The sequence below is a fragment of the Heterodontus francisci genome, chromosome 29 (genome assembly GCF_036365525.1).
Source record: "Heterodontus francisci isolate sHetFra1 chromosome 29, sHetFra1.hap1, whole genome shotgun sequence".
Classification (NCBI taxonomy): domain Eukaryota; kingdom Metazoa; phylum Chordata; class Chondrichthyes; order Heterodontiformes; family Heterodontidae; genus Heterodontus; species Heterodontus francisci.
This window is the reverse complement of record NC_090399.1, coordinates 22,155,966-22,182,035: the sequence shown is the minus strand read 5'-3', so window position 1 is coordinate 22,182,035 and position 26,070 is coordinate 22,155,966. Positions and strand designations below refer to the sequence as shown.

Sequence of the window (26,070 nt, the reverse complement as noted above, 5' to 3'; positions counted from 1 at the left end):
TGCTTCCTGATATCTCTTCTAAATTGTCCCTTCGCAACCCATTCCCTACATCTTAAAGGATTGTTACAGGATCACTTTCTGAGGGAACATAGGATTTTTTTAATGAAAAAGACCAAAATCCCTCTAACTCACTTTCTGCCAGGCTGGTCATCCCATGATACGATGACAATGGAGTTGTTAAGTAATCACAACAGTCACTCTCTAACAATTAGTCTGCAACAGATGCAGAGATGACAGGAGGAAAGTCCCAGTGGGAAAGGCTTTGGGAACCAGTTAAATATCTCATTCACTTCCATCAGGTCCCCTCTGTGACATTTCTTCTTCAGGTTCCGCTCACTGATATTGCTGCACCCAAACCAGTCCAAACTTTTTGCCCTTATCTTACATACAATGAAACTGTGTGTATGTGAAGGGACAGAACAGGTAGTATACCCATGAGATTTCTTTGTAACTGCTCCATTTTTAAGGTTAAAGTGGTTGTGAGACTCACTGGGTAAAGTTTTCAATTTAACTGAATTCCTTAGAAAATAACCAGATTGTTAAATATTTGGATGGATTTGATACTTACAGCACCATATTACAAAGAAGATGGAAAAGATTGGAATGCAGACGATCAATATTGGGGTCAGTATGCTCCAGGTTAAAATGGTGATGTAGCAACCTTGATCTGAAAATGTACAACAGTGAACTCACTGAGTTAATTCACATTGAGTATCTCCATATACAACTTGTATTTATGCAGCAGCTTTAACACAATAAAAACGGCCCAAGGCACAAATCAGGAGTGATAGCAAATAGAATTTGACACTCAGCCACATAAGGAAATATTAAGACAGGTGACAAAAAGCTTGATCAAAGCAGAGAGCATCACAAAAGGGGAGAGAAAGAGAGTGCGAAAGAGAGTGAAAGAGAGCGAGAAAAAGATAGAAAGAGAAAAAAGGTAGAAAGAGAAAGAGAGGGAAAGAGAAAAAAGAAGAATTTTTAAAATTCTTTCATGGGATGTGGGTGTCACTGGCAAGGCCAGCATTTTTGTCCATCCCTAATTTCCCTTGACAACTGAGTGGCTTGCTCGGCCATTTCAGAGGGCAGTTAAGAATCAACCACATTACTGTGAGTCTAGAGTCACATGTAGGCCAGAACAGGTGAGGACGGCAGATTTCCTTCCCTAAAGAATATCAGTGAACTAGATGGGTTTTTATGACAATCAATAGTTTCACGGCACCATTACTGAGAGCAGCTTTCAATTCTGGATTTTGCATTAATTAATTGAATTTAAATTCCACCAGCTTCCATGGTTGGATGTGAACCCTTGACCCCAGAGCATTAGCCTGGACCTCTGGATTACCACTACGCCACCATCTCCCTCCCTCATCTGGGTTGGGGGGATGGGGTTGGAGTGGGGATGGGTGGAGAGGGGGAAACGGAAGTCAATTGTAGCCTCCCTGCTACTGCCCCCCTTGGAGATTTATTCATTCACCCGAATCAGGGTCTAATTCCTGGAGCCTTCCTGTTCCATATGGTTCAGCTATTCATGACAGAAACGTACTGACAACATTCACGTTACTCAGAAGTGAATTCAATTGGTTGAAATGTTATGAAATTGTAATGAAGATCTGTCAATAAACTCACTGCTTTGCTGAATCTCTTCCACTAGGATGGCGATTGAGATGGCGATCACAATAAAGGAACATATGAAGCCACTTCCGTCAAGTGAAGCTCGAAAACCTGTCAAGTGCAGATGATGCAATGATTTAGAAAGCGCAGTTTCATTTTTAGGATTGGAATTTTTTTTATGATACGGAAACTGCTTTTTACCTGTGTTTCCGAGGAGTCCCTTAAGACACCGACAGCCCAAGTTCCAAACAGCGATGGTTGCAGTCACAGCAAAAGCCAGCATGATGATCACAAGACATAAAGCAACCACAGGCACAGAGGCAGCACCTGTACCAATGATCCAACATAGTGGTTGTTAATCTGTATTTAATAGGAGATTAAACTAATATGGTGCATTAATATCGTTGTCCAACACGGGCTGACATATTTTATTTGTTCTTGGGTTGCAATAGCAAGGCTGCATTTATTACCCATTCCTAATTACCTTGAGAAGGTGCTGGTGGGCCTTCTATATGAACCACTGCTGTCCTTGTTCTGATGCAGCTCTCATTGTGGCATTGGATAGGGAATTCCAGGATACTAACTCAGCAACAATAAATTGCCTCGACGTGTACATGCTGACTTTGAGATGTCACCATTAATAGGCGTGTACGTGCTGACACTATGAAGTCACCATTAATAGGCGTGTACGTGCTGACATTATGATGTCACTATTACTAGGCGTGTACGTGCTGACATTATGATGCTGTTACAATCACAGAAGGAACAGAGATGAAATATAAAGTGAACTGGAGCAAGTACGAACTATATAAAAAAAAATGAACTGGTGAATAAAACTCCAAAAAATGAACACATTGTTGCAGACAAGATGGAGTAGAGGTCAGGTGACCCCCTTGTATACTGCAAAATACATTTGGGCTGTTGGAGATCAAAACCAATCACCACATCTGGTAATCAGTCTCCAGACTGAGGTTTTAGCTACTAGAAGTCTACAACACATCAGCAAGTTCAAGACTACAAGTATCCAGGCCTGCATCTTTGAAAAGAAATTCCTCTTGAGACAATTCAACAGGTTACTGTAAACTAAAAAATCTTACATCACTTGGAACAGTAATTGCAACTTACCTTTTTCCTTCTATCCTTATGCGTGCATGAATAGATAAATCTCATGTGAATAAAGATTATTTTATGTACACATACCTTTAATCGCAATCCAGGAAGCAAGGGCAATGAAGATGGCAACAAGAGACAGAGTGTTACTACTGAACAGGCTCAGAAACAAAAGTTTGTCATGCCTCAGAGACGCTACAGAGAAATGAACAAGAATATTAACGCTGTTTGCAATCCACTGTAACCTACTTTACAACAGATCTACATATGAGAAAATGAATTACACATACAGCAATGGACAGAGTGTAACGGGTAACAGTGATGGTCTCTGGGTTGGACAGGCTGCAAGCGATACTGGGCACCGCAGTCATGGGACAGACCAAACACTCATCAACAGACCACACGTTAGAGCAGTAGAGTGAAGGAGGTCTGTGAGCTCACTCACACCAGGAGTAAGTGGAGGCACCAAGGACAGTTCAAAACAATATACTGTGTAGTCGCAATTTCTCAAAGCAAATTACATTCCAGAGCTAATTTTATAGTGTACACCACCAACAGGGCCCTTCTCCCTCAGGCCTTATATATCAGGAAATGGCAGGTACCCTGACAACACTTCCCCATGTACATGACCAGTGGGTGGAACTCCCCTTTGGCAGCATCCACTGTAATTTTTTTTTTATTCATTCACGGGATGTGGGCGTTGCTGGCCAGGCCAGCATTTATTGTCCATCCCTAATTGCCCTAACAGAGTGGCTTGCTCAGCCATTTCAGAGGGCATGTAAGAGTCAACCACATTGCTGTGGGTTTGGAGTCACATGTAGGCTAGACCAGCTAAGGACAGCAGATTTCCTTCCCTAAAAGACATGAGTGAACCAGATGGGTTTTTACAACAATTGACAATGGCCATCATTAGACTAGCTTTTTAATTCCAGATTTATTAATTGAATTCAAATTCCACCTTCTGCTGTGGTGGGATTTGAACCCATGTGCCCAGAGAAATACCCTGGGTCTCTGGGTTACTAGTCCAGTGACAATACCACTATGCCACCGCCTCTCCAACCCTGCTATGTTACTTGAATGATCGAGGCATAAAATGTATCTTGTTGTGAACAATCTGAGCCCAGTGGCGACAGAACTGATGCTCAGCTACAGTATCCAAGTTATACTGTTTGGCAGCGAAGCCTGTTCTGACAGCCAGGACTAGGACAGAACTCTGTCAGAGGCTTTGAGCATAGGTGTGCTCCTGGATGGAAGCTTTTAATTACTCTTGAGGGTGCAGGCTGGACTGTCCAAATGCTCACTAAGTAAAACATACACTTTGGATAAGGGTAGAGCATGTCCAGGAATTCCAATGCCAAGACAAAAGCAAAATACTGCAGATGTTGGAAATCTGAAATAAAAACAGAACATGCTGGAAATACTCAGCAGGTCTGTCAGCATCTGTGGAGAGAGAAACTGAGTTAATGCTTCAGGTCAGTGACCTCTACAAAAGGAGAGAGCAAACACAGATTGGGCGACCACTTTGTGGAACACCTCCGTTTAGTCCGCAACTGTGACCGAGTTTCCGGTCACATATCATTTTAATTCTCCACCTTGCTCTCACACTGACCTTTCTGTCCTCGGCCTCCTGCAGTTTTCCAATGAAGCTCAATGTAAGCTCGAGGAAGAACAGCTCATCTTTCAAATTGGTACTTTACAGCCTTCTGCACTCAATGAGTTCAACAATTTCAGATCATTCTTTGTGCTTTTGGACAGCTTTTGTTCATGATTCTGCCATTCACACCTTCATCAGACAGATATTTTGTTTCTTTATTTGTCCCATTACCACTTCCTTTGTCTTTACACCATGAAACCGTTTGCCTTCCCAGCTCTGGGGGGGCAGGTTTGAAGGTGAGACCAGATGTGAAATCAGGGATGAGGGTGTTGGGTCAGTGCCTCGAGGTGTTCCTGCCTCTGGGCGATCCTGACGGAGACGGGGTTAATGAGGCACCTGGTACCCACCCAGCAGCAGCAGGTAGCCAATTAGTCCAACTAAATGCCCAATTGGGGGAGTGGTCAGGATCTTCCTGGCCTTGGAGTGGACCCTCACTGAGTGCGGAGCCCGGCAGCTCTGTGAAGGTAGTCTCCTGAGAGCAGGCAGGGGGGCCATTGGAGGTGGAGGCTTCCTGCCTCAATGACAGGGCTGCAGGGCTGAAAGGTTCCACCCATGGCCAACACCAATCCTCCGGAGGGGTTTCCTCTCCATTCCGATGTTCCTACAGGTCTTATGCCTCTATTTTCAGCATTTCATCCATGCTTCCGAGGGTACCTCCATCCTGAGGCACCCCTGCAGTCTCCTAACTACCTCAGCAGTGCCCAGATCTCCTGGTGGAACCAGCCACAGCTGTGGGCCCTCAGATTGGGCTCAAAGCATCAGGAACCCGGTCTTAAATTGGAGAGCAGATGCGGCCAACGTAGAGGCCGCTTCCGGGGAGATCACGCCAGAACACAGACTGCAGACCTGTGCAGGGTCAGGATCCAGAAATGAGTCTCTCTCCACGGATGCTGCCAGACCTGCTTAGTATTTCCAGTATTTTCTGTTTTTATTATAGATTCAATGCTAACCCATGAACCAGGTTCAAGGAACCTCTTACCACCCGATCCAAGGGAAACCCCACACCAGCAGCATGGGAGACCCTTACCAACAGGTCCAAGGGAAACACCTCCCAAACTGGGGCCCACGGAGGGCTCCTGCCACCACCAGAGCCACCTAGATCAAGGCAGACCTGTCATCAATGTCCTGTCTCTTTGTAAACTTACTTGGTGGTAGACAGGAGTTAGACTGCTCGCAGTATCGTACAGTGAATTGAGTGTACCTACTCTCAAAGGCATTTCTACCACGATCTCTGGTGTGTCATGGAGGTGACTCCAGAATCATACCAGCTCCTCTGTCACTACAAAGAGGAAATCACCTCACGACAATGCAAAAATGTAGCATGATCACAGAAAGTTTACGGCACAGAAAGAAGCCACTTGGCCCATCATGTCTGTGTTAGTTGTATGCTTGAATAAGATCAGCTCTCATTCTTCTAAAGTCCAGAGAATAAAGGCCCAATCTATTTAATCTTTCCTCATTGGACAATCCCTCCATCCCAGGAATTAGTTTGGTGAACATTTGTTGCACTCCTTCTATGGCAAGTATATCATTCCTTCGGGAAGGAGATCAAAACTACACACAATACTCCAGGTGTGGTCTCACCAAGGCTCTATCAAGGGATATGGGGAGCGGGCAGGAAAGTGGAATTGAAGCCCAAGATCAGCCACGATGTGTGAAGGGGCAGATGCTGATGGTTAACCTCCATTAATCTACATATATAGAACTGAATTGGTGACGACCATTTCTTCCAAATACCCCAATGGCAATGGTTTCTTTCCCAATTGCCACTGGATAGATTCAGTTGATTTAAGTGAGTGAGTAAAACTATACCGTACCCTACAGCACAAAGGTGATGCTGGTTAGGCCCCTTTTTCTCCCCATCTCTTTACATAAAGCACATGCTTATGTTAAAAATTCAAAATTAGTCAAGATTAACCTAAAGAGGTTCCTAAAACTTTATACTCAAGTGTAAATTTGACATATTGACAGATACCTTGGCTCGATTCTCTCTTCAAGCAGCACAGAAGCAATAATCCAATTAGAGATACTGAAGAAAGCATCAGCCCTGCGATCGATGCAACAACAATTACAATCTGCTTCGATGGAAGGCCTGCAAATTTTAAAAAGTTCAATTAACAGAATATTTAACCAGAGAAAATAATATGTAAACTGTCAATTGTCACAACAACCCAGTTGTTCCACTATCGTCCATCAGGGAAGGTAATCTGCCACCCCTACATGAGGCTTCAAATCTATCCACACATAAGAATATAAGAAATAAGAGCAGGAGTAGGCCATTCAGCCCTTCGAGCCTGCCTTCCATTTAATGAGATCATGGATGATCTACTTCCACACCAGTTTCCTGCACTATCCTCGTAACCCTTGATGTTTTTATTATGTAGAAATCTATCAATCTCAGTCTTGACCAGACTCAATGACTGAGCCTCCACACCCCTCCGAGACAGAGAATTCCAAAGATTCACCACCCTCTGAGTGAAGAAATTGCTCCTCATCTCAGTCCTAAGTGGCCTGCCCCTTATTCTGAAACTGGTTCTAGACCGTCCCCCCCACCCCCAGCCTGTATCTATCCTGACGAGCCTTCTAAGAATTTTGTATGTTTGAATGAGATCACCTCTCATTCTTCTAAACTCCAGAGAATAAAGGCCCCAGTCTCTTTAATTTTTCCTCATAGGACAATCTCTCCATCCCAGGAATTAGTCTGCTGAACCTTTGTTGCACTCCCTCTATGGCAAGTATATCATTCCTTAGATAAGAAGATTAAAACTGCACACAATACTCCAGGTGTGGTCTCACCAAGGCTCTATATAATTACAGAAAGATTTCTTTATTCCTATACTTGAATCCTCTTGTAATGAAGGCCAACGTACCATTTGCCTTCCTAATTCCTTGCTGCACCTGCACGTTAGCTTTCAATGATTTATGAACAAGACACCCAAGTCCCTTTGAAGTTGAACACTTCCTATCCTCTCAGCATTTAAGAAATACTCTGTCAACTGCACAAATTAAAAAATTAAATCAATTCACGTGAGCATGAGAAGGACTCAGTGAATTTATCTGAAGAAAACAACAAAGAACTTTTATTGAGCCTTTCACAACCACAGGATATCTCAAAGTGCTTTCCAGTCAATGAAGTATTTCTGAAGCGTAGTCACTGCTGTAATGTAGGAAATACAGCAGCCAATGTTCACATCACCAGGCCACACAACCAGCAATGTGACAATAAACAGATAATCTGTCTTTCGTGATGTGGGTTGAGTGATAGGTAATGGCAAGGATACAGGGGAGAATTCCTCTGTTTTTCTTTGAAGTAGTGTCACACCCACCTCGAGAGGACAGGTGGGGCCACCGTTTAATATCTCATCGGAAAGATGGCACCTCCAACAGTGCAGCATTCCCTCAGTACTGCATTGGACTACCTGTCTGGATTATGGGCTGAAGTCACTGGAGTGTAACTTGGACGCACAACCTTCTGACTCAGAGAGGAGAATGCTACCACAGGTGGAGCAGGTGGTGTTTGGTGAGGTGAGTGAATGGGATGCTCAAATTTCCGGATGCTCCTTCCACTGTTTGTACTTGGTCGCTGCCTGGGCATGTGGACATTGTTCGAACTGGCTGGCACCTTCGCGGAAACAAGTTCTCCATTTTGGGTGGTGTTGGGAGAGAGATTCCCAGGAATCAGTGGAGAGGTCACATTTTTTCAGGGAGGCGTTAAGGACATCGTTGTAGTGTTTCCAAAGTACACACCAATTAAAACACATAACAGAGACATATTCATAAATAAGGACTCCTGTTCTCATGTTGGGGGTTTGGGGGTGGGCGGGGACAGATAGTCTAAGGATGGATCTGTCAATGATGGAAAACTGTGGAGAGAAAGGTTCATTTCCCAGACTGGGTTTTCAAAGGGCCAGACTGGAGCACACCCTGATTAAAATTAGCCCTGTCTACTTACAAGGGGGTGATACTATTAAGGTGGAATGGAAAAGCTGAAAACTTCATCCATGAGTAATAAAAACTGCCTCTCGTAGTTTTAATAATGTCAGATGTTATTGTCCAAAGGAACAGGTCTATTAGTTGAGGTGGTGTTTTGTTCTAAGCTGAACCTGAGCCTGGCCAGAAACACCTGGGAATATTTAATCGTTTTATGTGCTGCACATAAAGGAAAATCAGGCAGGGGAGGGTAGAGGAACACACGTCTTTAACAGAGCCCGCCCGACTCTGCACCTTTAAATAAAAGGAGAGACCGTCGGGAAATTGCACAAGCCTAGCCTTGTCATTACAGGGGAGTAGGGAGGGAAGATCGGTCTCAGGCAGGAGCCAGGGCTAATTGTCCACATGTTTTACACGACACCCCAAATTCTTTTCCATTTAAGTGAATGGGAATTACCATCGAGCAAGTTGTAAAACAGGAGGCTAAATCATTATCGCCTGATTCACGATACATCCCAACACCAATTTCACCATTAATTTTAATCCGATATGTGCTCCCAGAATGCACCAAAATGGTAAATCTCCCCTGACATTTCTTTAATGTTTTAATTTAACTCATGTTCCATCGTGGAGAGAATTACTCTGCGATGAGAACATCATTAAGCATTCACACCCATCCTGCCACCATCACTCTTCCAAGTACTGATATCTATTCTTCCTGCCCATTCTCTCCCCTGTAGAGATTGAGTCCTTGTTGGGATCAGTTCTGAGGAGACAGGGTACTGCCCGAGTTGCTGTTCATCATACGTGACCCTGGGTGGTAGATACTGGTCGGCTATTTGACCAATGTCTGTTCTCTAGTTAACCAGTCTCAGCCACAGCAGGGGTCAAGGTGCGATCCTTGGCCTCATTGCCTCGAGGCAATGGAGCGAAAGGTCAATCAGGTGTAATGAATGTAGATCTTTGTAGTATGGCTATGTTTTTAAAACTGTGAGCTTCAGTGCAGTGTAAAATGGACATTCGGAGGAAACATGTGATCTCATACAAAATCTAACCAGTGACAAGCCAGGGGTTTTGGTTATCATGAGAACAAGGCACCCAGATTAGAGACCTTTTTGAAAGCAAGATGCAAGTTGGTAACACCAAAAGGATTTTGCTCTCCCAGACTCTCAGATTGTAAACAGGGAGCCAGGGGCTCTAAAATGCAGATCTGAGTTGCAATTTTTAACACCTGGAAACAAAGGAAGGCCCAGGTGATTTTCCTAGGAACAGACTTATGGGCTCAGAGCTGTCAAAGACAAAACCATTATTGATTTTTGACCTGGAAAGGCTTTATTAGGTTTTCAGGCTGAAAGGAAGAAACAAAGACCAACAGAGAGGAGCAGCCAGTGTGTGAGAGAGAGAGACGCACAGAGTGAGAGAGAGAGAGAGAGACACACACACACACACACAAAGACAGAGAGAGTGAGACAGAGTGAGAGAGAAAGACACACACAAAGACAGAGAGACACACACACACACACACACACAAAGACAGACAGAGAGAGTGAGAGTGAGAGAGAGAGACACACACACACACACAAAGACAGAGAGAGTGAGACAGAGTGAGAGAGAAAGACACACACAAAGACAGAGAGACACACACACACACACACACACACAAAGACAGACAGAGAGAGTGAGAGTGAGAGAGAGAGACACACACACTCACAAAGACAGAGAGAGAGACACACGCACACACACAAAGACAGACAGAGAGAGTGAGACAGAGTGAGAGAGAGAGACACACACACTCACAAAGACAGAGAGAGAGAGAGAGACACACACACTCACAAAGACAGAGAGAGAGAGTGAGACACACACACTCACAAAGACAGAGAGAGAGAGTGAGACACACACACTCACAAAGACAGAGAGAGAGAGTGAGACACACACACTCACAAAGACAGAGAGAGAGAGTGAGACACACACACACTCACAAAGACAGAGAGAGAGAGTGAGACACACACACTCAGATGGAGAGAGAGAGTGAGACACACACACTCAGATGGAGAGAGAGAGAGTGAGACAGGGAGAGAGACACAGGGGGAGAGAGAGAGATGGGGGGAGGGGAGACAGAGCAGGGGGGGGAGGGGAGACAGAGAAGGAGGGACAGAGAGGGAGACAGACACAGAGGCCAGTGGGCCGTGTCTGAGGAAACAGCTGCTCTCAGATCATTGATACACTAAAAGGCTGCTAAGATTTGCACCCGGTTCAAAGGTTTGAAGTTTGCGGAGGAGAAAAAACCAATAGGGTCACCAGAGATTGCCTTATTATCACAGGTCCAGTTGAATGTCCTTGAAAAAGTGAGCAAAGAGGGAATTGGCTTTGAGAAGGACTGGGAGATCCAACCCATTGCAGCTGGGACAGGTTTAGGACTTTTAACTGCAAGGATACCTTTTCACTGAGAATGATGAGTAACGTATTAATGTGGTGTGAGGTTCTTGAGTGTTTTACTAAGTTAATGGGAAATATCTTTCTCTGTAATTTAACATATTAGCTAACTATTAACCCTGCAACCCAGTCTCTGCCAGTAATCGATGAGCTGGACGTACAGCCAACAAAATCGGAACTCAGTGATGCCATTGATTCTCTAGCCAGCGGAAAAGCCCCTGGGAAGGACGGCATTACCCCTGAAATAACCAAGAGTGCCAAGCCTGCTATACTTTCAGCTCTGCATGACCTGCTTTGCCTGTGCTGGGACGAGGGAGCAGTACCACAGGACATGCGCGATGCCAATATCATCACCCTCTATAAGAACAAGGGTGACCGCGGTGACTGCAACAACTACCGTGGAATCTCCCTGCTCAGCATAGTGGGGAAAGTCTTCGCTCGAGTCGCTTTAAACAGGCTCCAGAAGCTGGCTGAGCATGTTTACCCTGAGGCACAGTGTGGCTTTCGAGCAGAGAGATCCACCATTGACATGCTGTCCTCCCTTCGCCAGCTATAGGAGAAATGCCGTGAACATCAGATGCCCCTCTACATTGCTTTCATAGATCTCACCAAAGCCTTTGACCTCGTCAGCAGAAGTGGTCTCTTCAGACTACTAGAAAAGATTGGATGTCCACCAAAGCTACTAAGTATCATCACCTCATTCCATGACAATATAAAAGGCACAATTCAACATAGCAGCGCCTCATCAGACCCCTTTCCAATCCTGAGTGGCGTGAAACAGGGCTGTGTTCTCACACCTACACTGTTTGGGATCTTCTTCTCCCTGCTGCTCTCACATGCATTCATGTTCTCAGAAGAAGGAATTTTTCTCCACACAAGATCAGGTGGCAGGTTGTTCAACCTTGCCTGTCTAAAAGCGAAGACCAAAGTACGGAAAGTCCTCATCAGGGAACTCCTCTTTGCTGACGATGCTGCATTAACATCTCACACTGAAGAGTGTCTGCAGAGACTCATCGACAGGTTTGCGGCTGCCTGCAATGAATTTGGCCTAACCATCAGCCTTAAGAAAATGAACATCATGGGACAGGATGTCAGAAATGCCCCATCTATCAATATCGGCGACCACACTCTGGAAGTGGTTCAAGAGTTCACCTACCTAGGCTCAACTATCACCAGTAACCTGTCTCTCAATGCAGAAATCAACAAGCGCATAGGAAAGGCATCCGCTGCTATGTCCAGACTGGCCAAGAGGGTGTGGCAAAATGGCGCACTGACTTGGAACACAAAAGTCTGAGTGTTTCAAGCCTGTGTCCTCAGTACCTTGCTCTACGGCAGCGAGGCCTGGACAACGTACGTCAGCCAAGAGCGACATCTCAATTCATTCCATCTTCAATGCCTCCGGAGAATCCTTGGCATCAGGTGGCAGGACCGTATCTCCAACACAGAAGTCCTCGAGGTAGCCAACATCCCCAGCTTATACACACTACTGAGTCAGCAGTGCTTGAGATGGCTTGGCCATGTAAGCCGCATGGAAGATGGCAGGATCCCCAAGGACACATTGTACAGCAAGCTCATCACTGGTACCAGACCCACCGGCCGTCCATGTCTCCGCTTTAAAAATGTCTGCAAATGTGACATGAAGTCCTGTGACATTGATCACAAGTTGTGGGAGTCAGTTGCCAGTGATCACCAGAACTGACGGATCACCAGAACTGACGGACAGTCATAAAGGCGGGGCTAAAGCATGGCGAGTCGAAGAGACTTAGCAGTTGGCAGGAAAAAAGACAGAAGCGCAAGGGGAGAGCCAACTGTATAACAGCCCCGACAACCAATTTTATCTGCAGCACCTGTGGAAGAGTCTGTCACTCTGGAATTGGCCTTTATAGCCACTCCAGATGCTGCTCCACACACCACTGACCACCTCCAGGCACTTACCCATTGTCTCGAGACAAGGAGGCCAAAGAGAAAGAAAAGATTAAAAAAAGAAAGTATTGTTTAGTTAATGTTGGTTTTTAAATTAGTTGTTACAGTAAAAGTTTTTAAAATGTGAAATCTTGTTCTGCGATTCTTTAATTGGTCACTGGGAAGTTCATATCTCTTGTTTTAAAGTTAGCGGTCTCTCCACTGAGGTTGTAATACAAGTTTCCCATTCCCAATCATTGTTGAGGGAGCTCCACTGCCTGTGTATTGATGTCAGGTAGCAGTGATTACAATGCCGTCCATCTCCAAATATCCTACTAACACTCACTGTTGAGGCTCCTTTATTTAGAAGCCACATGGACCAGGTAACTGAAGGCCCAGGGAACTGTACCTCATCATGAGTCAGTATTCTCAGGAGAGGAGGGGCCACTTGAAATAGGAAATGAGGATCAGTAGGTGAGAGCATCTCTGAACATGACAACATTCAATGGACTGCACTGCCTAATGATTTAGACATTATTATTTTATAAAATCAATTCTCTCTCCCTAAGAAGATACAGTGATCTCTGCCTCAACTACTCCTTGTACAAAGCATTTCATCAACTCCGAGTAAAGGAATTTCTCCTAACCTAAATATTCACTGAGTGTTTATTTAAAATTGACGACTCTTTCTCACTGACTCCCCAGCCAGAGGAAATTGTCTTCACTTCTCCACTCTATCAAATCTCTTTGTAATTTATTTTAATGTTTGTATTAATTCTGATCTTAGCCATCTTGGCTGCAGTGCTGATTTGCCCAGGCTGCTTTAGTAAGTCCACCAATAACAGAAGGATATTCGCAAACTTTAACTTTAAATTGTCATCCATAAATAAGCTTACCATAAATAATTAATGTGTAATCTGCCTGTGTAGAGCCGATGGGATTTGTTGCGATGCAGGTATACGTCCCACAGTCGCCTTTCGTAGCACTTGGGATAATGAGGCTTCTGTTGCCATTTATTAGCTGATGATGCTGGGAGATTTCGCCTCCATCTTTCTGCCACTGATACTCATGAGGGTTTCCAAAAACATCACAGGTCAGCTGGACAGTGGAATAAAGGGAGCTGGAGTTGCTTAATATCGAAGGTTTTGACAGCTCATCTGAAGGGGAAAAATATTGATTAAAGATCGGTGATATGAAAATCTTCACTTGCCATGAAATCTCACTGGGCAAATGTAGTAGCAAATGTGTGCAAAAGAAAAGATCTGCATTTATGTAGCACCTTACACATCCTCAGCACATCACAAAGTGTTTCACAGCCATTTTGAAAATGTAGTTGTTATGTGATGAACATGGCAGTGAAATTGTCCACAGTTTCATCACTAATAGGAATGTAATGAATGGACAGTTAATGTGGTTTTAAGGGAGTTGGGTGTGGAACAAGATAAAAGGAGAGTTTTCTGCTCTTTGAAAAGTGTAAAGGGATCTTCAGTCTCCTCTTGAACCACTGGAGTGGGCAACCGAGGCCTTACTTTAAAGAATCATCCAAGAAAAGTGACACCTTTGACCAGACAGCACTCCTTCATTAATGTGCTGCAATGTTATTACATTAGGTGTTCAGGTCTTTGGATTTATCTGTTTGTATGAAATTCTTTCACCTATTAATTTAACAAGCTTTCTATTTCAATGTGTTAAGCTGTTCATTAAAATAACAGATAAATAGGTCAGTACAAAATCAATGTATTGTCAGTGATATCAGACTGACGTATTAATATGATTGTTAGGGAGAAATTATTTCCATTGGTTGGGGAGTCTAGGACTTCAGGACATAACCAAAGGATTATAGCCAGATCTTTCAAGAGTGAAGTTCGGAACACTTCTACACGCAAAGGATGGTAGGAATTTGAAACTCGCTTACACAAATGGTGGTTGATGCTATGTTAGTTGTTCATTTTAAATCTAAGATTGTTATTTTCTAAGCAAAGGTATTAAAGGATATGGGGTAAAACAGGTTTATAGAGTTAGGTCATAGATCAGCCCAATCTCACTGAATGACAGAAAGGCTCGTAAGAACAAATGGTGTACTTCTGTTCCGATATTCCCATCGCACTGATATCAGCCTGTCTCATTAATGTATCGTCAGCGATATCAGCCTGTCGCATTAATGTATTGTCAACGTAATCAGCCTGTCTCATTAATGTATTGTCAATGATATCAGCCTGTTACATTAATGTATTGTCAGTGATATCAGCCTGTCTCATTAATGTATTGTCAGTGATATCAGCCTGTCACATTAATGTATCGTCAGTGATATCAGCCTGTCTCATGAATGTATCGTCAGTGATATCAGCCTGTCGCATGAATGTATTGTCAACGTAATCAGCCTGTCGCATGAATGTATCATCAGCCTGTTACATTAATGTATTGTCAGTGATATCAGCCTGTTACATTAATGTATTGTCAGTGACATCAGCCTGTCTCATTAATGTATTGTCAGTGATATCAGCCTGTTACATTAATGTATTGTCAGTGATATCAGCCTGTCTCATTAATGTATTATCAGTTATATCAGCCTGTTACATTAATGTATTGTTACCTTAATGCAACTTAGCTACAAGGGTGAAGTAGACTTGCTTGGCCTGGATACTGAAGTTATACAGTTCAAGTCTGGAATCAGAGTCGAACCTGACACTGGAGTAAAGGAGGAAGTCTCTCTCCACTTTGTTTGGAGTTAGTTTAGTTTGGAACTAGACACTCTGGACACTCTGCTGCCAGATTTTCCTCTTCAGTTTTCCAGGTACAGGCTGGGACGGCCATTTGGGAAATTCCACAGCTGCTACCCATGGTTTTCCAACCACTAAAACCCAGCAGGATGGGGGTCATGTATTTTACCATAATTCAAATCATTGCTACTTAAACCAGTGAGGCAAACATACCCATTATCCACAGCTGAACAGTTTGAACAGGGTTATCTTGTAGATTGATCAAAAGTATATAAAGACCCGTGTCTTCAGGAGCTAAATGATGAAGGACAAATGATCCATTAGCTCGGTCGAAGTAAAGACGCCCAATGTACTTGTTCATTAAGGAAGGTTTTGGAGTCCCTGCATGAAACTGCAGAACTCCCATTTTACTTCCATTCTCCATATTTCCATTGGACACTTCCCATTGGAAAACTTGGACCTGGTCCTTCTGATCTTCATCCACTCCAGGAAAGAACACAGAGCTCCCTGGAGTACGGTAAACTGGTCTTTCAACACGACCTACAAAAAATAGAAACAAAGATTATCACAGCCTCTGTGCAGTGTAGAGTGAGTGTTCAGTGTTGATCCATGTGCTGAGAGTGGATCTTGCTGATATGAATCATCAATTTGCTGCTAATAATCAGGCTGATGAATGTCGAGACACAGTGATGTGTTATGGCATTGACAGGAGTGTAATGTCCACCAGTGCACACACATTACCACTGTGAAATTGCCTCAGTTGCCCAGGGTGCATTTTCCCAGGTGCTGAATCACTGGGAAGGGGCCTCACAAGCAGCAGGAGGTGATTGGAAAATTCCAGGAGCAGAGCCAAGATTTCCCATCAATTACTGCCAAAGACTTGCAGGTTGATAGGTAAATTGGCCATTGTAAATTGCCCCTAGTGTAGGTAGTTGGTAGGAGAATGGTGGGGACGTGGTAGGGAATATGGGATTAATGTAGGATTAGCATAAATGGGTGGTTGTTGGTCAGCACAGACTCAGTGGGCCGAAGGGCCTGTTTCAGTGCTGTATCGCTATGACTATGACAGAAAATTACATGCAGTCTACTTGTGGTTTTCTGATAAGCTGCTCGCAGTATGTGAGACCCAAGTAATAGAGAGCAGGACCTGGGAAAATTCAACCGCAAAGCTATATTTCATGTTAAAGCTTGATTCTTTCTCAGTTTATTTATACTGTAAGTTTAACATGGAACAAGTGATCTCAGCTTTGAAGAAAATAAAAATGAATGACTTCCTTATATAAAATATAGCATTTTCTATTGCCTCAGAACTTCCCAAAGTACTTTACAGCCAATGAAGTATCTTTGAAGTGTAGTCACTATATAGGAAACAAAGCAGCCAATTCATGCACAGCAAGCTCCCACAAACGACAATGTGATAATGGTCAGGTAATCTGCTTTCTGTGATGTTGGTTGAGAGCTAAATATTGGCCAAGAAACCAGTGAAATCTCCTCTGCTCTTAGAAATTGTGGTCATGATATCTTTTTATGTCTGCCTAGAGGACATACAGGGCCTCGGTTTAACATCTCATCGGAAGGACGAGGTTGCAAAAGGCATTGTGCATTTGTAGGTTTTTTTCTTTCTTTATGACACTGTACCTGGGAGGCTTTCAGTCTCTGATCGAGTGTGGCTATCTCTCATTCTCTGTATCAATCTTCCTTACTTCTCTCTATTGCCCTCCATCTTTGTTACACTCTCACACTCTTGCTCTTTCAATTTCCCACTTTCCCCTCTCTCAAACCCACTCTTACACTCCCTTGCTCCCTTTCTCTCACTCTTGCTCTCCTGCACCCCGCTCCCTCACATTCCCTCAGCCCTGCTCACACTCCCTCTCTCACATTCCTTTTCTCCCTCTCACACTCCCTAACTCCTGCCCTCCCTCACTCCTGCTCACTCTCTCTCTCTCGCACTCCTGTTCTCTCTCACTCCCTCATTCCCGTACTCCCCCTCTCTGCCACTCCCTCCTTCTTTTACTCCCACTTTCCCTCTGTCGCTGCCATTCTCATTCCCTATCTCTCTCACTCCCCACAACTCCCACCCACATACTCTCTCTTTCCCCTACTTTCTTGCTCCCTCCAACTCCCCCTCCGCCCTCATATCCCACTGGCTCTCTCTGTTTCTCTCTCTCTCACTCACTCTTTATTACTGTCAGTTTGCTTCTGTACTGTGTTGCGGTCACAGACATTAATTCAGAGGTTAGCTTGCCTTCTGCTGACATTTTCTGCATCGAGGGCCCTGCTTCCTTCCCTTATGCACCTCTCCAAAGCCTTGACATCCTTCCGAAAGTGTGGTGCTCAGAGTTGGGTACAATAATCCAGCTGAGGCCTAACCAGTGATTTATAAAGGTTTAACCATAACCTCCTTGCTTCTGTACTCTATATGTAGCATGGTTACAAATGTTGATCATTACTTTGTCACAATGGGACTGTAAGTCACTGTGATAAACATTTCTCCAAAGTTAGTCTTTTCCCGCTCTGTAGATCTCTGTCTAACAGCCCCCATGGTTTCTGGCAGTGCCGTTCTGGAACCCACCCCCTCCCACCCCAGAATATACAGGGGGCTTCACAATCACCCTGTGTTGTGTAGCTGGCGTCAGAGGTGCTGGATCTCACTGACGGATCCAGACACCAATGTGGGTATCCAGAGTGGGCTTGTGTGCTCACTTTCACACCTAGTCCAAAGATGTCTTAGACCATGAGTGAGACTGACACAGGTACTGGTGGAGATTTACAACACATCCCCAATCTGACTGAGGCCTTAAACCCAGAAACAACAATCAGTAGAAATGTAAACGTACCTATCCCACACTCAGTTTGAGACAAATACAGAACAGACTTAGTCATGTTAAAAACAATGTGGCATTTTACAAGGCACAAGTCAGGAGTGTGATGGAATACTCTCCATTGGCCTGGACAAGTGCAACTCCAATAATTCAGGAAACTCAACACCATCAAGGACACAGCAGTCTGTTGATTGGCAGCCCATCCATCACCTTAAACATTCACTCTCTCCACCGTCAATATATAATGGCAGCAGTGTGTACCATATACAAGATTCAACTCACCAAGGCTTCTTCGAGAGAAACTCCCAAACACATGATGTTCACCACTTGAATGGGAATGCCACCACCTCCAAGTTCCCCTCCAACTCACTCACCATCCTGACTTGGAACTATATTGATGTTCCTTGAACTTGGCTGTGGTCAAAAACCTGAAACTCCCTTCCCAACAACACTGTGGGTGTACCTACAGCACATGGACTGCAGTGGTTCAAGAAGGCGTCTCACCACCACCTTTGCAAAGGAACCAGTGATGGGCAATAAATACCAGCTCTGCCGGTGATACCTGCATCTTAAGAATTAATTTATAAAAATATATTTTAATTCAGTATTTCCCTAAGCACCACCTCAATACAAAGGAAAACACTCAGGAGAATTAAAGCTCTAAATTAACTCCTAAAGCTAAAAGCATTTGCATTGACCCCAGAAACCACTACTTACCTGTGGTAAGTTGCATGACGTAACTCAGTGCAAGTGACAGTTGAAGCAACCAGTACATTCTATCCAGGGCAAAGGTCAGTCGAGAGAGAAGAATCCTCGTGAATCAATAGCTGGCAGATTCAGTCGCTGTGTGTAAAATTAGAAGTTAAAGAGTATTAGAGACTATGAAGACAAAAGAACAAAGAACAGTACAGCACAGGAACAGGCCATTCGGCCCTCCAAGCCTGCGCCGATCTTGATACCTGCCTAAACTAACACCTTCTGCACTTCCGGGGCCCATATCCCTCTATTCCTTTCCTATTCATGCATTTGTCAAGATGTCTCTTAAACGTCGCTATCGTATCTGCTTCCACCACCTCCCCTGGCAGCAAGTTCCAGGCACTCACCATCCTCTGTGTAAAATATTTGCCTCGCACATCCCCTCTAAACTTTGCCCCTCGCACCTTAAACCTATGTCCCCTAGTAACTGACTGTTCCACCCTGGGAAAAAGCTTCTGACTATCCACTCTGTCCATGCCGCTCATAACTTTGTAAACCTCTATCATGTCGCCTCTCCACCTCCGTCGTTCCAGTGAAAACAATCAGAATTTTTCCAACCTCTCCTCATAGCGAATACCCTCCAGACCAGGCAACATCCTGGTAAACCTCCTCTGTACCCTCTCCAAAGCCTCCACGTCCTTCTGGTAGTGTGGCGACAAAAATTGCACGCAATATTCTAAATGTAGCCTAACTAAGGTTCTGTACAGCTGCAACATGACTTGCCAATTTTTATACTCTATGCCCCGACCGATGAAGGCAAGCATGCTGTATGCCTTCTTGACTACCTTATCCACAAGAGTTAATAAAAGGCTTGCATTTAATGCCTTTCACAACCTTGGGATGTCCCAAAGCATTTTACAGCCAACAAAGTACATCTGAAGAGTAGTCACTGTTGTAATATAGGAAACACTGCAGTTAATTTATATACAGCAAGCTCCCACAAACAGAAATGTAACAATGACCAGATAATCTGTTTTATTTTGTGATGTTGAATTTTAGTTGAATGATAAATATCGGCCAGGAGCTCAGAACACCCTGTACTTTTTCAAAATAGTGTTAAAATCCACCTGAGAGGAAAAACGGGGCCTTGGTTAAGTGTCTGAAAAACGGCACCTCCAACAGTGCAGTGCTCCCTCAGTACTGCTCTGATGCACCAGTCTAGATTTTGTGCTCAAGTTTCCAGTCATTCACTATGGATCCGAAGTGAGTGGCCATAGACAGATATCCATTTATCATTGTGTGTGTGTGTGTGTGTGTGCACATATACACAGACACACACACAAAAACAAAAACACAGACAGAGACACACGCTGACGATTCATCACAATCACATTTTGCTGTTGAAAAAAACTTGTTTACATCACTTGTTGTCTGACATTTAATCAAAGTTCCAACATCCAGTGTATTAAACAAAGGTCATTTTCACATGGGTGTCTAATGTGGTTTTTCTTTCATTCTTACAGGGCAGTCACTGGCTTCATTGTTTTTTTGGCAGCGAGCATTGATGGAGCTCGGGTCAGAGGACTTTTGGGAACAGTAACATAGTGGTAAGGTTACTGGACTAGTAACCCAGAGGCCTGGACTAACACGAGTTTAAATCCCCGGACTGGATTTTAAGGAGCCCTTGATGTCAGGACCTGTGGCAGGGGGCTGGGGCCTGAAGATGGCTCCGGATGAGGCCCGCTGTGGGCCTTGACACCGGCAGGGTCTGGCATGATCCTCCCAGTGGTGGCGAGGCACCGTGATCGCCTCCCGGCTGCTGGGCGATGGGACCACAATTTGCATATTTAAATCAATTAAAATAATTAATCTAAATAAACTTATGTTGCCTCCTGATGTCACGCTGTGATCTTCGGCCCAGTGGCTGGCCTTCCTGCACCTTCAGAAATGGGGGGGGGGGGTGGGATGGGGGTAAGGAGGTAAGTTTATCAGTGTGGCAGATTGTGGTGGGGGGGTGGGGGGTGGGGGGGAGGTGCGGGAAACGGGGAAGACAGAGGTCAGATGGTAGAGCTAAGTGTTTTTGGGGGGGAAAGGGCAAATGATTAATCTGATTGTTATTGGGGGGTGGGAGAGGTGCAAAAGAAATGCTTTTACTTAATTTAAGTCATTCTAAATATTTAAATTAGCCCTTAAAAACAGCATCAGCACCTGTACACAGGAACCATGGCGGCTCTTTGGCGTGCAGTCTGCACGGACGGGCTGCCATTTTGAAGGGATCGGCAGTGAGCTTATTAAATCCAGCTCCCACTGTCACTTTTCTTTTGCCAATTACCTTCAATCTGTGCCCTTTGGTTACCAACCATTCTACCAGTGGAAACAGTTTCTCCTTATTTACTCTATCATGATTTTGACCACCTCTATCAAATCTTCTCGAAACCTTCTCTGCTCTAATGAGAGCAACACCAGTTTCTCCAGTCTCTCCACATAAGTGAAGTCCCTCATCCCTGCTACAATTCTAGTAAATCTCTTCTGCACCTTCTCCATGGCCTTGACATCCTTCCCAGACTGCAGTGCCCAGAATTGAACACAATACTCCTGCTGAGCTCTAACTAGTGATTTTAAAGGTTTAGTATTACTTCCTTGTTTTTGTCCTGTATTCTTCTACTCACAGAGCAAAGTTTTTTTTTTAATTCTTTCATGGGATGTGGGCGTCGCTGGCAAAGCCAGCATTTGTTGCTCATCCCTAATTTCCCTTGACAACTGAGTGGTTTGCTGGGCCATTTCACTGGAGGGTGGTAGGGGTCTGGAATTCATTGCCTGAAAGGGTAATAGAGACAGAAACCCTCAACTCATTTAAAAGGTGTTTGAATGTACACCTGAAGTCCTGAAACCTGCAAGAATACTGACCAAGTGCTGGAAAATAGGTTTAGACTGGGTGGGTCGTTTTTCAGTAGGCGCAAATACGATGGGCAGTGTGGCCTCTTTCTGTGCTGTAAAACTTTCTAGATATCAGATAAGGAAGAATGTGCAGAGGACAGGGAGTAAAGGTACGTGAACTACTCCTTAGGTGGACCAGCACGGACATGATAGGTCATACGAACATACGAATTAGGATTAGGCCCCTCGGCCTTTTGAGCCTGCTCCACCATTCAATAAGTTCATGGCTAAACTGATTACTCCACATTTCCACCTACCTCAGATAACCTTCCACCCCCTTGCTTATCAAGAATCTATCTACCTCTGCCTTAAAAATATTCAATGACTGCTTCCACCGCCTTTTGAGGAAGAGAATTCTAAAGACTCACGACCCTCTGCGAGAAAAAAAATCTCGCCTCTTACTCGTCTAAATTCCAGTGGATACAAGCTTAGACTGTCCAAAGTTTCCTCATCAAGACAGCCCACCCATTCCAGGTATTAGACTAGTAAACCTTCTCTGTACTGCCTCCAATGCATTTACATCCTTCCTTAAATAAAGGATACCAGTACTGTACACAGTACTCCAGATGTGGTCTCACCAATGCCCTGTATATCTGAAGCATAACCTCCCAACTTTTGTATTCAATTCCCCTCGCGATAAATAACATTCTCTTAGCTTTCCTGATTACATGCTGTACCTGCATACTAACCTTTGGTGACTCATGCACTAGGACACCCAGATCCCTCTGCATCTCAGAGCTCTGCAATCTCTCACCATTTAGATCATATGCTTTTTTTTATTCTTCCTATCAAAGTGGACAATTTCCCACATTATACGCCATTTGCCAGGTCTTTACCCATTCACTTAACCTATCTATATCCCTTTGTAGCCCCCTTACGTCCTCATCACAACTTACTTTCCTACCTGTCTTTGCGTCTTCAGCAAATTTAGCAACCATACCTTTGGTCCCTTCATCAAAGTCATTAATATAAATTGTAAAAAGTAGAGGCCCCAGCACTGATCCCTCTGGCCAATCAGAAAATGACCCATTTATGCCTACTCTGTTTCCTGTTAACTAGCCAATCTTCTATCCATGCCAATATGTTACTCCCTACACCATGAGCTTTTATTTCTGCAATAACCTTTGATGTGACACCTTATCAAATGCCATCTGGAAATCTAAGTACAATACATCCACCGGTTCCCCTTTTCCACAGCACATGTAACTCCCTCAAAGAACTCCAATAAATTGGTTAATTTCCCTTTCACAAAAACATGTTGACTCTGCCTGATTACCTTGAATTTTTAAAGGCCCTGCTATAATGCATTTAGTAATAGCTTCTAACATTTTCCTTAAGACAGATGTTAAGCTAACTGGCCTGCACTTTCCTGCTTTCGGTCTTCCTCCCTTTTTGAGTAAAGGAGTTATAAAGGTCAAATGGACTTCTTCTGTGCTGTTCTTCTGGATTAATTGAATTTAAATTCCACCAGCAGTGGTGGGATTTGAACCCATGTCCCTAGAAAATTGGCCTGGGCCTCTGGATTATTAGTTCAGTAAAATTACCACTCCACCCAGAAGTATACCATCGGATACAAATACACTTTATAATGGCATTTATTGCTAAAGGAATAGAATATAAAAGTAGGGAAGTGTTGCTGCAACTGTACAAGGCATTAGTGAGACCGCACCTGGAGTATTGCGTACAGTTTTGGTCCCCTTACTTGAGGAGGGATGTAGTTGGATTGGAGGCAGTTGAGGAGGTTCACTCGATTGATTCCAGAAATAAGGGGTTTGTCTTGTGAAGAGAGATTGAGCAGTTTAGCCTTTACTCTCTAGGGTTTAGAAGAATGAGAAGAGATCTAATTGAGGTATATAGGATGATTAAGGGAATTGATAAAATAGACGTAGAGAGGATGTTTCCTCTGGTGGGGCAATCTAGAACCAGAGGTCATAGTTATAGGATAAGGGGTCGCAGATTTCAAACAGAGATGAGGAGAAATTACTTCTCTCAAAGGGTCGTGAATCTGTGGAATTCACTACCCCAGAGTGCGGTGGATGCCAGGACATTGCATTAATTAAATTAAGGAAGAGATAGACAGATTTTTAATTAGTAATGGGTTGAAGGATTATGGAGAAGTAGAGTTGAGGCAGAGATGAGATCAGCCATGTTCTTATTGAATGGCGGAGCAGGCTCGAGGGGCTGAATTGCCTATTCCTGCTCCTAGTTCTTACGTTATGTTCTTATAGCTTTCTCAACCTGTCCTGCTACTTTCAAAGAATTAATTACATACATCCCCAAATCTCTCTGTTCCTGTACCCCTTTGAAATTGTCCCAATTAGTTCATAGAACAGGAGAGTGAGACTAATTTGACAGCTCGGCCGAAGAACCAGCCCTGATACGGTGGGAAATTTTTTTTTAAAAATGTCATTGGATGTGAGTCACTGGCAAGACCAGCATTTGTTACCATTCACTAATTGCCCTTGCTAGGCCATTTCAGAGGGCAGTTAAGAGTGAACCACATGGAGTCACATGTAGACCATGTAAGGATGGCAGATTTCCTTCCCTAAAAAGGACATAATTGAACCAGATGGGTTTTTACAACAATTGATAGTTTCATGGCACCATTACTGAGACCAGCTTTCAATTCCAGATATTTCATTAATTTATTTAACTTCTTCATTAATTGAAATTAAATTCCACTAGCTGCCGTGGTGGGATTTGAACCACTATCCCCACGGGTAGTAATTGCTGGATTATTAGCGTTATTACCACTACACCACTGTCTCCCTCAAATGGTCAACTTTTGTGCTGCACCCTTCTATGATTCAACAATGTGTTTAGTGACACCTTGTCCTCAAATTCCCTTATTTATTTCTAATGATTAAACCCTGTCCTTAGAATCTTTCCCAGTTTGGTTGGATCACTCTGACCAATCCTCCTCTGAGTTTGGTTACTTTTCCAATCAGAAGATTCAGTCTCCATAACCACATTCAGGATCCCAGTAAGTCACTCCATTCCCTCTATTACAGAGCGGGTCAGAGAATCCTTTACACAGAACTCCATTCCTTTACCAATTTTAATAATTGTACAATGATCATCCAGGAGTTTGTTTCTAATCCATTGGTTAAAAAGTACAGTAAATTAATTCGGTGATGTGACACATTCATTCAATGATTTTAAAGGAAGTGAAGAGAGTTCTGTACAATCGGACCACGCTCTGACTGGGATGAATCTCTGACCCATCACTCGGTGACACACATTTCATTCAAACATTTTAACTTTAATATCATTAAATTCCCCAAGTCCCGCCGGTGACCGCGGCTCGAACCGGCTGCACGGGGTGAAATGCTGAGCCAGTCTGTGACAGAGACTCCAGCTCTCAGATCTGGCGTCAATGTTCACTATTTAAAAGTAAAGTTACTCACCTCAACAGCCGGAGCAAACCTGGAGTTTGTGAAGCTTGAACCAATCAGCACTGCAATGAGCTGCCGCTGCCAAGTGTGTGCAGTAGCAGGGTGAGGAAAGCGCGTTTTATACACTCAGCTCCTCCCACAGGAGGAGGCGCGATGCCTGCCCAGTTTATTTATTTTTATTTATTTAGAGATACAGCAGTGAAACAGGCCCATCGGCCCACCGAGTCTGTGCTGACCAACAGCCACCCATTTATACTAACCCTACAGTAATCCCATATTCCCTATCACCTACCTATACTAGGGGCAATTTACAACAGCCAATTTACCTATCACCTGCAAGTCTTTTGGATGTGGGAGGAAACCGGAGCACCCGGCGAAAGCCCACGCAGACACGGGGAGAACTTATAAACTCCGCACAGGCAGTACCCAGAATCAAACCCAGGGCCCTGGAGCTGTGAGGCTAACCACTGCGCCACCCATTGTAATTACAATGTGGTTGTACATGTTCAAGACCACACAGAACACAACAGGAGGAGGCCATTCGGCCCCTCCAGTCTGTTCCTCCATACGCCAGCTACGAGACGTATAGGGAACAGAGTATACCCCTTCACCTTACTTTTGTTGATCTCACTAAGGCGTTCAACACCGTCAGCAGAGCAGGGCTCTACAAGATTTTGGGAAACTGTGACTGTCCACCAAAGCTCCTCAGTCTCATCTGCTGCTTCCATGACAATATGCACTGCACTGTACAGTTTGATGGCTCCATTTCTGACAGTTTGAGTGAAGAATGGAGTGAAACAGGGTTGTGTCCTAGCCCCCACTCTGTTTCACATCATCTTCTCCATGCTCCTGACCTT

At 44.1% G+C, this 26,070-nt stretch overlaps 1 protein-coding gene across 1 annotated transcript in view; it reads right to left on the bottom strand.

Moving 5' to 3' along the window:
- The window catches only part of LOC137346184 (uncharacterized), a 33,655-nt gene extending 8,346 nt beyond the window's left edge, over nucleotides 1–25,309 (bottom strand). Inside the window, exons 1-9 of the mRNA XM_068009574.1 lie at nucleotides 25,226–25,309; nucleotides 18,903–19,028; nucleotides 15,577–15,903; nucleotides 13,540–13,800; nucleotides 6,354–6,470; nucleotides 2,815–2,919; nucleotides 1,816–1,941; nucleotides 1,630–1,725; nucleotides 569–667 (exon numbers count right to left, since the gene is read on the bottom strand). Coding sequence (XP_067865675.1) covers nucleotides 569–667; nucleotides 1,630–1,725; nucleotides 1,816–1,941; nucleotides 2,815–2,919; nucleotides 6,354–6,470; nucleotides 13,540–13,800; nucleotides 15,577–15,903; nucleotides 18,903–18,960 — 1,189 coding nt within the window. The 5' untranslated portion in view covers nucleotides 18,961–19,028; nucleotides 25,226–25,309. The remainder of the gene's footprint in view (nucleotides 1–568; nucleotides 668–1,629; nucleotides 1,726–1,815; nucleotides 1,942–2,814; nucleotides 2,920–6,353; nucleotides 6,471–13,539; nucleotides 13,801–15,576; nucleotides 15,904–18,902; nucleotides 19,029–25,225) is intronic.
- Nucleotides 25,310–26,070: the final 761 nt, after the last annotated feature.